General features: G+C 50.8%; 2 protein-coding genes across 2 annotated transcripts; one reads left to right on the top strand and one right to left on the bottom strand.

The window, feature by feature from the left end:
* The first annotated feature begins 1,584 nt into the window (after window positions 1–1,584).
* Window positions 1,585–2,638, top strand: flbD (putative MYB family conidiophore development protein FlbD). The gene has a single exon (XM_040808546.1). The coding sequence runs from the start codon at window positions 1,629–1,631 to the stop codon at window positions 2,535–2,537; it is 909 nt and encodes a 302-aa protein (XP_040662046.1). The 5' UTR covers window positions 1,585–1,628; the 3' UTR covers window positions 2,538–2,638.
* Window positions 2,639–10,860: 8,222 nt separating this feature from the next.
* ASPVEDRAFT_145790 (60S ribosomal protein eL29) lies at window positions 10,861–12,267 on the bottom strand. The gene is made up of 4 exons (XM_040808071.1): window positions 11,885–12,267; window positions 11,716–11,767; window positions 11,438–11,540; window positions 10,861–11,363 (listed from the first exon to the last, which is right to left on the bottom strand). Exons 1-4 carry the CDS (start codon window positions 11,889–11,891, stop codon window positions 11,328–11,330), a joined length of 198 nt encoding a protein of 65 aa, XP_040662045.1. The 5' UTR covers window positions 11,892–12,267; the 3' UTR covers window positions 10,861–11,327.
* Window positions 12,268–12,299: the final 32 nt, after the last annotated feature.

Below are 12,299 nucleotides of genomic sequence, written 5' to 3'. Positions count from 1 at the left end.
GTGGAGAATGACCTCGAGGCGACAAAGGTAGTTTATCATTGACATTATTTAGTCTGCTCGGAGCTGTTCGCTCTCCCCATCCCACAGTTGTGGTTAATTTGTGGTTTGCCCAATAACAGCCCGTATGCCTTCACACCTTCCTGGTGCTCGGGACCGCGCTCTGTTGACAATTGCTTTCTTGCCCGCCGATTCCCCTGAATATTGTCCCCACTGATTCTATGGCAGCCCGTTGATCACCCATCCTGATGGTATCCTTTCAGCTGATACCATGTCTTGGTCGGGGTCCACGAGGGCCGGGAGTGCTCCTCATCTATATTGCGTGCATGCATCTTGCAGACGATACGCAGTACGATGGACTTTCTGAGACCAAATTAACCCAGCCCTTACCTCACCATCAACATCAATATTGAACTTGGGCGGGCGAGGAATAAAAATATCTCTCTTCGTTTCACATTGGTGGGCGTCGTGATGCGACAACTGATCCTCTCTGATCTATGCCGGTTTGCGATATAGTGGCAAATCTCCCCACGATCTGGAAACGCCAGCGCTTCAGAGCAAGACAGGAGATTTCTTTGCTTTTTTTTTTTTTTTTTTTTTTTTTTTTTTCTCCCCCTCTCGCCTGGCATGCGATCAGTCGATGCTCTCACCCGGTGGTACTCTCTGGAGGCGTCCAAAGCAGCACTATTTTCTTGGGAGGGGTGGGAGGAGGATGGCGCTTTTGTCACGCTGGGTCCTGGCTTTACCCAAAGAAGACACTGCACTGCCAGTCTGAGTTTAGTCTGCATCCCCACCTGGGCCTCAGCAGCAGTCGTAACGATCGAGATGGGCTTCTTCAGTCATGATTTCATGGTGCTATTGATTGCGCCCTGGGCGTGGATGGGCAGTGGCGGGCTGCGACCTGGATAGCCCAGTCGCCCCGAACTTGTGCGTCCCTCCTGGGGTGGGCCCAGATACAGATTTCGGAGTACAATACCACGGCGTAAATCGTTACAGGACCCAAAATAATTGATTAAAAAAAATCCCAATCGGGCAGTTCGAAAAATGCTTTTTCTTCATATTTTTCCATGAGGGTTAATCGTTGATTGTCCCTTTTGGCCCTTAGCCCTTTTCCTTCTTATTTATTCCTCCGACGACTGTCAGCTCCAAGATCTTGGATCAGATCTTCTCTCATAGCGTGCTCGACGGTGGAGCTGTATCCATATTGCTCTCTGACTCGTCTCCCTCCCTGGTCGTCATTACTTCTGGTCCTGGCCCTCTTATAGACCTTTGCCTATCATTTCGGCGTCGGTGTTAATCACTCTTCCCCTCCCATATATCTACCTCCCATCTTCTCCTTTCTCAACAAACTTTCTCTTCACAACATCTCAAGTCATCCTGACTGGCAACACATCTCCGCCTCAATTGAACTTTTGTTCGGCAATCCTCTCTCACGACACTTCCTCCCCCCCACCGCTGTAAGCTTTCCGCTGCCCGCCACATTCTTCAGTCTTCCCTCCTGCTTCCCGACGTCTTCTCCTTTGGTCCCCCCCGCCTCGCAACGCAAAACCTTTCTATTCCGCTCTAACACCCAATATCCAGACAGCCAAAAAAAAAAAAAAAAAAAATCACAAACAAAAACCACAACCGCCATGGCCCCCACTCACCGTCGCGGACCTTGGGTCCCTGAAGAGGACCAGTTGCTCCTCCAGTTGGTTCGCGAGCAAGGCCCCAACAACTGGGTTCGCATCTCTCAACACATGCACTACCGCTCCCCCAAGCAGTGCCGGGAGCGCTTCCACCAGAACCTGAAGCCCTCATTGAACCGCGAGCCCATTTCCGCGGAAGAGGGCTTGATGATTGAGCGCATGGTTGGCGAGATGGGCAAGTGCTGGGCGGAGATTGCGCGCCGACTTGGGAACCGCAGCGACAACGCTGTGAAGAACTGGTGGAACGGCAGCATGAACCGCAAGCGCAGAGGCCTTCACACCGTGGGCTCTCCCACTCAGACTCACTCTCGCACTGCCAACGGCCGCATCGAGCCGCCATACCACCGCGCCTCGCTGGCCAGCAGTCCCATCATCCGCTCTCGATTCTCCTCCATCTCTCACGACAGGCCCTTTACTTCCTGGACACAATCATCCGCGCCTTCTCGCAGAGAATCCTGCTCCACAGCCTCGTCCTACTCTCACCACCAACTCGCCCCTCTGTACACTCTTCCTGCTCTCAACCGGCCTGTCGAAGCACCCTTGACATCGCCTGCCTTCTCAGACACCTCCAACGCCCCCTCTCTCGAACCCCCATCCATGGTCTCTGACCACAACTCTGTTTCCTCTTCGTCTCCTCGCACCATCGCCTCGCCACAGCTCCTCCCTCTTCCAGTGGACACTCGGCATCACCAGTACGCTGAGCTGCCACGACCGCAAGCATCAGACGAACTCTACTTCTCCAACTTGCCAGGGAAATTGTGCGAACCCTCAAAACCCTACTGGCTCTCTGCTGAAGAGAAGATCGAATCCCGGCGTGACTCGCGAATGGGCCTCGACAACTTATTGAACTGAACGGAACTTTATAATCAAGGCCCCTTCGCCAACCGGAACGATCACGACTCTCTTCTTCGCATTGTATAAATGCTGTGTATTTTTCTACTCGACTTTTTTTTGATCATTTGATGTTCTGGCAGCGTCTTTTTACTGTATATGTCTAGGACCGACCCTTGTCACTCTTTTGAGAACCCTTTTCCTATGTATTTCTATTTTCTTCGGGTTGATCCTATGACAGTTTGCCTCGTGAACGGCAAAGAAAAAGCATGATTTGATTTGATTTGAATTTTGGGTTTGCGCAACTCTTTAACTTGGCGTGTTGTGGAATAGAACTGAAGCTGCAGTGGGAGAGAACGGCCACTGCGAGGATTCAATTGGGATCATCATCCATCCTCCCGTCTTCATTGATGTTGATGCTTGGGTTGCATATGCGCATGCGGTTTTTGGCCTGGATTTAATAATACCCCATCTTGGTTGCTGTTGTTGTTGTTGTTGTTGTTGCTGCTGTTGCGGTTTTGGTTATGATTATATTATCATTATCCTACCATTTATCATCTAATTCTAATGGTACCACTTGAAGATACAAATGACCTTCCTCTTCGAATAAAACTATACTCCCGTAAAAAGTAACAATGACTGGAATAACTCAAATCGCCCCATTCGGCTCACCAGCACAGTATAGAGAGAGAGAGAGAGAGAGATTGGGAAACCTTGTAGCACAGCGAACGCCATCTTCCACTGCATACACGAGATGACGACTGGCTAGCGGAAAAGATCTGTGGATGAGACAAGGCAAGGCGAGACAGCGCAGCAGATCAACCCATCGATTAACGATCGAGCTAGAAGGACGAGCAAGGGCTGGTTTCCAATCAAACAGAGGCAAGAGGATGAGAGGAATAGCCTGCAGTGGTGGCTGGCTGCCATGATTCATCGACATTCCCAACGAAGTAAAGAAAAAGCCCACCGTTTTACGACTCTAATCGTCTATACAGAGGACATAGTACATAGGGACAGAGTAAGTTACGGATACACTGGCTAAGTAAGGATAAAGTCAAGTCAGTCAGGTCACTACATACCCAGGTAAGGAAAAGAAGACTCAAGGTTCAAGCACAGACCAGGTTCGTTTCAGTTCTCACCGAGTCACCTACTCAGATCCTTCCCTCCCACCCTCCCTCCCACCCTCTCTCCTGAGTCCTGACTCCTGACGGGAGAGCTGACCCGTTCATTCTATCCCTCGATTCGTGCCACTCAGTGCACCGAACTGCACCGGCTCACGAGGGCCCAACGCAAGGGGGGTGGAGGAGGTGACAGGTGGAGCCAACGATTGGGCTGGACGCAAATTCGAACGAAAGAAGGAAATGGAACGGGCTGACGGGAGGGGGATCTTGGTTCTCGAAAGGGAAGCTGGGAAGAAGCACTGGCACACTGCACCCCCAGTGACCTGCACGATTGTGGAGAATGGGAGAATGGGAGGGGGTTGACTGTCGAGTCGCGGGAGAGGTTTCAGCCTGTAAGAGCCGGTGAAGCTGAATGCCCTCACTTTTGGTTCTCCCTCATGCGCAATTACGCACGGCGGCGGCTGCTGCTGCTGCTGCTGCAGGATGCGGCAGAGCAGCCATGATGGAGCTGGACGGTGGTCTCAAGCAGCTATCGGCTGCCGGCAGCTCCTGCGATAATCGGCTATCGAGGTTCTGGGCTGGTTCAGCTTGGTTGGGATATGATTGATAGGCCTTTCAAACCGAGCGGATCTGAGGGGCGGGCATTCGTTGTAAATTATCTAGCTGCATACAGACCGAACTACTTAATATGCAGCTGCGAGTGTGTGACTGTCCTGCTAGAGCTCATCCTTTTTTGACGAGTTCTAGTCTGTTTATACAGTATCGATTAGAAGGGCTTGTCTTTCAAGTTAACAAAGAAAAGCTTCTAGCGGTCTGTCGAGTGAGGAATACGAAGCCCAGAGCCTGGACAGAAAAAGAACGAGGAATGAGTGAGGCAGACAATTCAGGCCAACATCCACGAGATGTCTCTCCCTCCAGCGCAACGACTGGCCCAGATCCATCGAGTGTCTGGCTCCTCGAACAGTTCGACAACGGCCTCGCCTCGCGCGAAAAATAAAATAAAAAATAAAAATGAATAAAACAGGAAGAAGGGATCGGAATCCTTTCGCCTTCCTCCAGCCTGACTCGCAGTTCACCACAAGAGATTGTGACTTGTGAGCCGTGACTCGCCTGTCGCCCGTCGCCAGAAGGAAGAAGATGATGCACCACATCCCATGTCTTGGACCATCAAACTCGATAGTCTTTCCGGCCTGCATCAGCCGCCGATCGTTGGGCCGTTGTGATGCGAACCGTCTTGCGATGCCCAGTCGATTCCCCCCTCGCGAGGAATGCCATCCTTGTCCCTTCAATCTTCATTGTATGGTGGAATGAGCACAGACCCGGCCAGCAGGAAACTTTGGGCTGGCGAGTCATGCCAACCAAGACAAATCGTTCGGCCTGCAGGGTTATTCTTGTCCCATGGGGGTCTAGAGGGGTCAGTCTAGCCAAGCAGCCGGGACCATTGCAGACAGAGTCCAACTGAGATGGACAATCTAAGCGAGCTTCGAGCTTCATGATTCGAGCAGACGCTGGACCCACGGTTCGAAGGCAAAGGTTCCAGATCGGGAACTGAGATTCGGCCGCGATCGTCCGTTGGGACTGGCCGTTCGTGCCTCGATGCATGAGGAAATCGCGTGAAGTCTGTTGGCCACTGAGACAGCCCGTCACTCGTCACAGACAGCTGGTGACATCCTTTCGCCACTGGTCAAGTCTGAACTGGGCTGAACGACCTGATCGTTATCGCTGAGAGGCCTCGTCACTGGGGCTGTGGCTCTGACAGCGCTGCACCGCCATGTTCTCGAATAAAAAAATACCCCCCCCGCTATGCAGAATCTCAAGGCATAAGTCCACGCTGATCTTACTCTTTTCCTGCCTGGGAGTTTCGATCTGATTTGGAATATCGGAAGTTAGCGCCTGCACAGGGCACATCATCTTCAGTGCGTCGAAAGATGAGACCAAGTCCCCGAACCTCGGCCCAGCCCACACTGGAAACAGTTGAAAATATACGAGGCCAACCTGCAAAACACTTCAAAACAGGTCCTGCACACTTCATCTCCGTACCAAGGGGAAGACAGGATGGGACAATCTCAGGAAACACGGTTGATCTGTCGCCGTTCACTTTTATCTATCCGATTTCGACCTTCTCTACAGCTACAGAGCAGTTCTCTGTGTGTGTGCTGATGAGCCGCAGATGCAGTTTTGGATCCAAAACTTGAAGTCTAACGGGCGGAACCAAAACGTCTTGATTCCTTAAATCTTGGGTGCCAGATGTTGATCTCGGGATCGCGCGCCATGCTTCCCTTTTCGTCAACCTTTGCGAGATCCGTACTGTGTATACTTCAAATAGTTTAGGAGGCTGTAACTCAGATCCAGATCGATCAGCACAACCAGCTACAAACAAGGCAGACAACCCGGCGCTTTGGAAACCTTCGCTGTACCCCGAGCCTCGACTTCATCCAGACCTCCGATGCACTCGTGGTACGGAAACTATATCCTGATGACTAGTTGAAAACAAGTTAACGATGACGACGTGAGGTTAACGGCGACGTTGAGCCGTGCGCCTGCCCGTCTCGATCCAAGGAACGCAATACGAGGTCCTCATCCGCAGTTCCACATAGCATAGCACAGTCCAGTAACCACTGACCAGTCCCAGGGGCGACCACTCCTGGCCACAGCTTGGCCACTGACAGAGACCGTCGACGATTCCATTTTCGGAAAACGCACTTTCCCTCAATCCAAGGATCGCAGGGGTGAACGGTCCAGTCACCTTCCAATCAGTGTCAGCAGGTGTCCAGAGGTGGTCCCTGCGGCCCAGGACCAGGACCAGAACCAAAGCCAGAGCCAGACGGGAGCCCCAGAGTGAGCCAGAGCCAGAAACAGAGCCAGGCAGCCCGCGTGTGGAGACCGGCAGAGGTCTCGGATGTGAAACGGTCGGTCAGTGCCGCGTTCGAATCGAATTCTCGGGTTCACTCTGCGCGGCCAGCTTAAACCAATTTGAGTTATTGATCGCGAATTGGAGAATTATGGAGCGCGAGATTTAGTATATGCTCCTATTCTTCGAATTTATGAGAGTAGGTCAGTAGGGGGTATTGATATTCTTGTTTGGGGGCCGAGCTTATGCGGTTTCAAACTCAATTGGTGTCGTATTCGTCGGCTGTCTTTTCCAGAGTATACGGACGTTCTCCGCACTGCTTGTTAACTTGAGACAATAGTTCACTTGCCGTGCAGACGATAGAGAAACTCGAGAGAGCATCGAATACCTCGAGACTGCGATTTGGGAGTGCCGGCTGCAACTGACGATGGATGTATGTAACTACGCGAATTATCCGAATCATTGACAAGCTCAAGGCGAACCCGACCATCTGGAAACTCAACGTCACGTCAACCGCGACCCAAAAAACAATCCAGAGATCGACTTCAAAGTTTGCAGGAAACTTCGCCCTCCCGCCCCCCTAACCTTGAAATTCTTCAACAACCAAACTCTGCTCCCCTTGCCTGTTGAACCCATCCCACTCTCATCCACGGAACTTCCCAGGACACGCGTGGAGTCTCTCAGCTCGTTACAACCTCTGCCTTCCTCCGCAAAATTTAACCCTAATCCCCGAAGCTTTTCCGAGCAGGATTTCGTGGAGTCGTGGACTACCAAGGTGGGCCCTGACATCGAGCACTTCCCCTCATTGCGTTAGCGCCGGGAGGGACTGTCTTCAAGCCGTTTTATTGGGTCCCGGACGATCTCGGTGTCGATTACGCTACTTTTCTTTGCGGTTAGCGTACCCGCTGCCGCTCCACTCTGATCGTCGAAAAAGGAGAGTTGAATTTTTCGGTATTTTACATACGTATTGATGGTATCGTACGTCTGTATCCGGTAATGGTGCTAACCAGGACCGGACTGGCCAGGTGATCTCCTACTATATTTGGGAGATGTCATGGTTGCTCTCCCATATTGGCTTCAACAGTATGAACCATATATTTTTGGTTTTCGGATAGAGTGTTCTGCACTCTTCTGAATCATAGCCGAGTCGAATGGGCGGTTCAATGACTTGAAATTGGTGTTACGTTCTGGAGCACAGGCCTCGTCCGTGGTCCCCAATAATCGACTCGAACGGGGGTCTGTCGCTCGCCAAGTTGTACAAGCCGAAGGTAGCTCGCCACTTCAACTCTCTCCCCTCCTCTTCTCAGACAATTGATACGATGGCAGGCCCAAGCTATGGAGGCCGGGGTTCGGAATGTCCTTTTGGAATTTGAAAGATCCCCGCAGCCATTCTATCTGACAGGGTCATAGTTCGCGGTGTTTTCCCCTACATCAGCTGGTGTGTATTTGCAAGGTAACAAGGTATCTCCGTGGAGTCCAGTGATTGGAAACAGGCCGGATGGCACTGGAGGTCAAAGCACGAACTCCTCAACGTTCGAGCTTGTTGACTCGACAGTCGAGAATCACCACGTGTGCCCGCCACATACCAGCCAGCCGTTGCTGTCGCACTCGCATTGCTCGACCGATGCCTGAGTGGTACTAGAGAAGTATGATGGAGTGATGGAGAAGCTGTTGTCATTTCCCCTCTCGGCTTTGAGTGCATGTGCATATGTACCATTACATCGACAACCGATAATAATGTGCCACAGCCAATTAATATTGTGAACTGATAGGCACCAGCCAGCCATTTGCATCCCTAGCTTCCGACGTTTTGCATCTTTCTCCCTGCATGCTGGATTAACGGTTGTCAGTGGTCAAGGGATGACCCGTTAGACCGACAGCTTGTTTACTTTTTCCGAGTTTCTTTTCTTTTTCTTTTCCTTTGCTGAACTCCTTCGCTGACGCTTCCCGAATTCCGAGAGAGGGGGGGAGAGAGATCCATGAGTAGCTTATTCAGGAAATTGCTGCTTCATGCACTGAGATACGTCCAGCTGGTAAGCATGGTTCTAGCCTTGCAGGTCATTGAGGAAAATGCCTCAGCACCCCGTTCCTGTGAGCAGCGCCTGGATCGTGTCCGAGTCGACTCCTGGCAGCTGGCAGGGGCGAGGCAAGCAATGCAATGCAAGAATTTCGTTAGAAGCCATGATCTTCGGCTCAGATGCGAATCGAGAGTTTGAATCGTACCCATCCTCCCAACTCGATGAGAGTGGCAAGTCGACTGTTCAATCGCTGAGGTGAGAAACAGAGCAGAGCAGTGGTGCTGAGCTAGACGGCTAGACACCTCTCATGATAGACTTCGTGATAGGGAAGCGCCGACCTAAAACGTCCCTCACATGGTTCGAAAAGCTTCGTTCGAGCCGTCAACTTCGCTCCTAATCCTCCAAAGACCTCAACTCATTAATCAACGAATAATTGCGCGCCCAGCCCCTGCTTCTCAGAGTCCTTCTAAGCAGACATTCCCTTCCTTCTGCAACGGGACTACCGGATTCGTAACGAGACATCTCGATCTGGATACCCAGCAGCATCGTTCTGGAAGCAGAGCGCTGATCGTTCATCCTTCATCGATCATTGGGCCCAAACGAAACTCCAGGATCGCGTTTCGGTGCCCTCGTTGCTTTTTTCCCCTGGTGCTCGGGGCTTTTTTTTTTTCTTTTGGAAATTGGACTAGTATCGCCCTTCCTTTTTCAGTATCGGGAATTCACTCCGGTTATTCACTTTTCCTGATTTGGTGTCCAGAGCAGGGATGTGATCCTCTCGTCAGCAGGACGGCATGGATTGAGATACTCTGCGTTGATACGTCCGTTGGAAGATGAATGCTGCCCGTCTGTCTATCAAGTTGGGTCTGAATATCTCGATTGTGGACACTGGGCAGGGATAGCCTGCTTGACGTGTTCGTTTCGTGTTGATATGAATCCGTACTGTGACTGGCTTGGTAAGCTCCTTCAAAACATGGGCGTGCTCTCTTGAGGTCAGAAGGATTGGCAATTAAGGAGGGCTAGGCTGGGCTACTGTATCTGACTGCGCTGCGCTCCCTGCAGTGCTGACGGTGTATGGCCGTTGGATGCGATGCGCAAACTTCCACGCCATAATGCAATCCGGCGTTTCATGAAGCGAGAACACGATGTAGTGACTGGTCGATTATACCTGAAGGTTCACAAACTTGAGGGGGGGGAGGACGAGCACGAACACCGGAAACGATAGCTGCTGCTGTCTTGCCACTGGTATTCTCTTCGACCACTCTAACCATCCTGTCCGGGTATCATACTGGAGACGGTTTCAATGCCCGAAGCGAAGGGTCTGAGCAGTGAGCACCATCACTCTGCAGTGCGTCATATCCCTGCCTTGTCCTACCCAACTTACCTCCGGATTATCAATGCACACTGTCGGGTTCGAAGGCCGAGGAACTCTATATCGAGGCTGGATAATCTGGTGATTCCCAGTAAACCTTAAAAAGGCTGTTGTGTTTGTTTGAAAGTCGCGACTATTTCTGCGCCTGTGTCACGTAGCCTACATTCTCGTAGGTAAGCTGCGAAACAGGCTTGATTATCTGGCCCATGGAGCATACCAACTTGAGCACGTCGACAAAACAGTGACCTCGACTAACCCCATGTACTCTTCGTGGATGATGCCTGTCCGGCCTCTCTCTCCCCCTCGAGTAAACCAGGCTATCCCGTATAAACTCTGTTCAGAGCCAGGCTGGGTCCGGATTCCATGGTGTCACAGCTTTCTGCATAGTGTCAGCATATGTACGGAGTATCCGTACTAGTGGTGTCGTTCCAGTGGGGTTGTTTTATAACCGTTCACGCATAACGAGAATGCAGATTATTGCAATCCAGACGGGACACTTGGTTGAGATTGATATGTAAGGCGGGATGGAATGGACTGTATCTGCGTAAGGTACTGTTGTGGAAGAACAGGGGGGTTATCGATATTTCATGGATAACCGTTTCTAAAGTCTTTCATTCCAATTCCTCAAAAGCATATATGTTTGGATGACTATTTATCGGCTCGCAGTTATGGAGCTAGTTGCGGTTAATTGATTGATGTTCGCTGGGCGAGTTTCCTATGGTCCTGATATACAGGCTTATAACCTATAATCTATTCTTCTGGTGAACCCATGATTCTTTTTGGTTCTTAGAAGATAACGATATGTCTTCGAAGGACGATTTATGTTTTCGGGGCAGGACGCGGACATGGGCTGATGGTTGCGTTATTGAATGTCCATGCATGGATAAGGGACTTGGTAGATCCTGCGTGGTACAGTGAATTGCATGCACTCTTTGAAGGGTCGAAAGGGAGACGGTATCATTCCACCACTCTTATAAGGTTTGATGGCAAACATGTTCAGAATTGAGGGATATATCATTGCAGTTTACACCTATCCTAGTCTACGGGGATGTAGCCCTCCGTCCATGCACCTCTTCGCCACGGGAGAGAAAGAGAAAAGGTGTTTGGTAATAGGAGGGCATGGGATCTTTTCTCGGCACGTTAGAATAATCCTTCAGCAAGCGCGCATTAGATATAAGCACGACGCTGTACACACATATGCCTGTAGTGGAATCGGGTCTCGACTACATCCGAATCGAACGGGTCATTACGTCCATCGCAATGTAAAGCAGGAACAACAGAGAAGGTGGAAGCAAAGAGAAGCGTCACGAAATCGAATCCATTTGGTTTATTTGACAACCGGCTCGTTCGACAGACGTTCTTGGGGGGGAAGGTTGAGTGTTCATTGCACGTGAAGAAATGCAAAACAATCACCAGCTCAAATCGCTTTCATTTTGGTCTATATTAGATGACTTATGCGACCTCGCGCTTGCCCTCCTTGCGCTCCTTCTGTAGGATTCGTTAGCAAGTCGTCCACTGATACGACCGTCTGATGTCGCCATGAATTTTGCGGTCCAACGTACCAGAGCCTTAGCGGTACCGTGAAGAGCGTGTCTGTGGTTGCGGCGGAACTTGGCGTCGACACCACGGAGAGAGGGGTAACGGTTGGTCTTAGGCTTCTTGATACTGTTGACGAAAGAATTATTAGCGATATAGTCCTTTTTTCTTCTTCAGGCTCGTGTGATGCGGATAAAGGATCGAGGTGTGTTGGATCGTATGCTGATATGTCGCTCAACGCCCAAAAAATAGCCACTCTCGACCAAAACCTGCAAAACGCGAAAGGGAATCGGTTCGTACGCACCCGTTACGGTGAGCCTTCTGGCTGTTGTGGTGCTGGGAGGCGTTCTTTGACTCTAAAAAAGGACAAAAGCGTTAGCCATGAATTTCGATCATTCGAGGACGCCCCCGGATGGAATTTCGGGGCAATTTTTTGGACAGCAGATGCAGCAACATCAGGGGGGCAAACGTACTGGCCATCTTGACAGTTTCGTCGCGACTGAAAGACGGATGTGAGTTGGCGGGTGAGGTTATCCAACGTCTGAGGAAATGGCTGAGAGGCCCAAATGAGGGTCGGCTAGGGCTCGGCGGTCAGTTTGTGTGGGATTTCGCTTACCGAGCACGGTTAGTGTCATCCTGCCAGGCCAACACCAACAACAGGTACACTACAAGTATCTACGGCCTTACAGAACAGAATAGTGGTCACTAACATAACAGGCGATAGCTCTCCCAGTATCTTTATACTACAATTATTCGTACGCAGATTCGTGATGGGGGACCAGTGGAAACAAGGGATTTGGGTAAAGACATCACGTGACCTATATAACACGTGACCAGACGAGATATCAATATCGGCTTGGAGGTTATTTTATGCTCTAAGGTTGGGAC

This window comes from Aspergillus versicolor, assembly GCF_001890125.1.
Source record: "Aspergillus versicolor CBS 583.65 unplaced genomic scaffold ASPVEscaffold_1, whole genome shotgun sequence".
NCBI classification, from domain to species: Eukaryota; Fungi; Ascomycota; class Eurotiomycetes; order Eurotiales; family Aspergillaceae; genus Aspergillus; species Aspergillus versicolor.
This window is presented reverse-complemented; position numbering and strand designations above follow the sequence as displayed.

What these genes read in the sequence shown, in the direction of transcription:
- flbD (XM_040808546.1), top strand. Translation starts at nt 1,629, where the DNA reads ATGGCCCCCACTCACCGTCGCGGACCTTGGGTCCCTGAAGAGGACCAG.
- ASPVEDRAFT_145790 (XM_040808071.1), bottom strand. An exon ending in CAGAAGGCTCACCGTAACGG is followed by an intron (nt 11,541 to 11,715) that starts GTGCGTACGAAC and finishes TTTCGTCAACAG; the next exon opens with TATCAAGAAGCCTAAGACCA. An exon ending in ACGGTACCGCTAAGGCTCTG is followed by an intron (nt 11,364 to 11,437) that starts GTACGTTGGACC and finishes CGAATCCTACAG; the next exon opens with AAGGAGCGCAAGGAGGGCAA.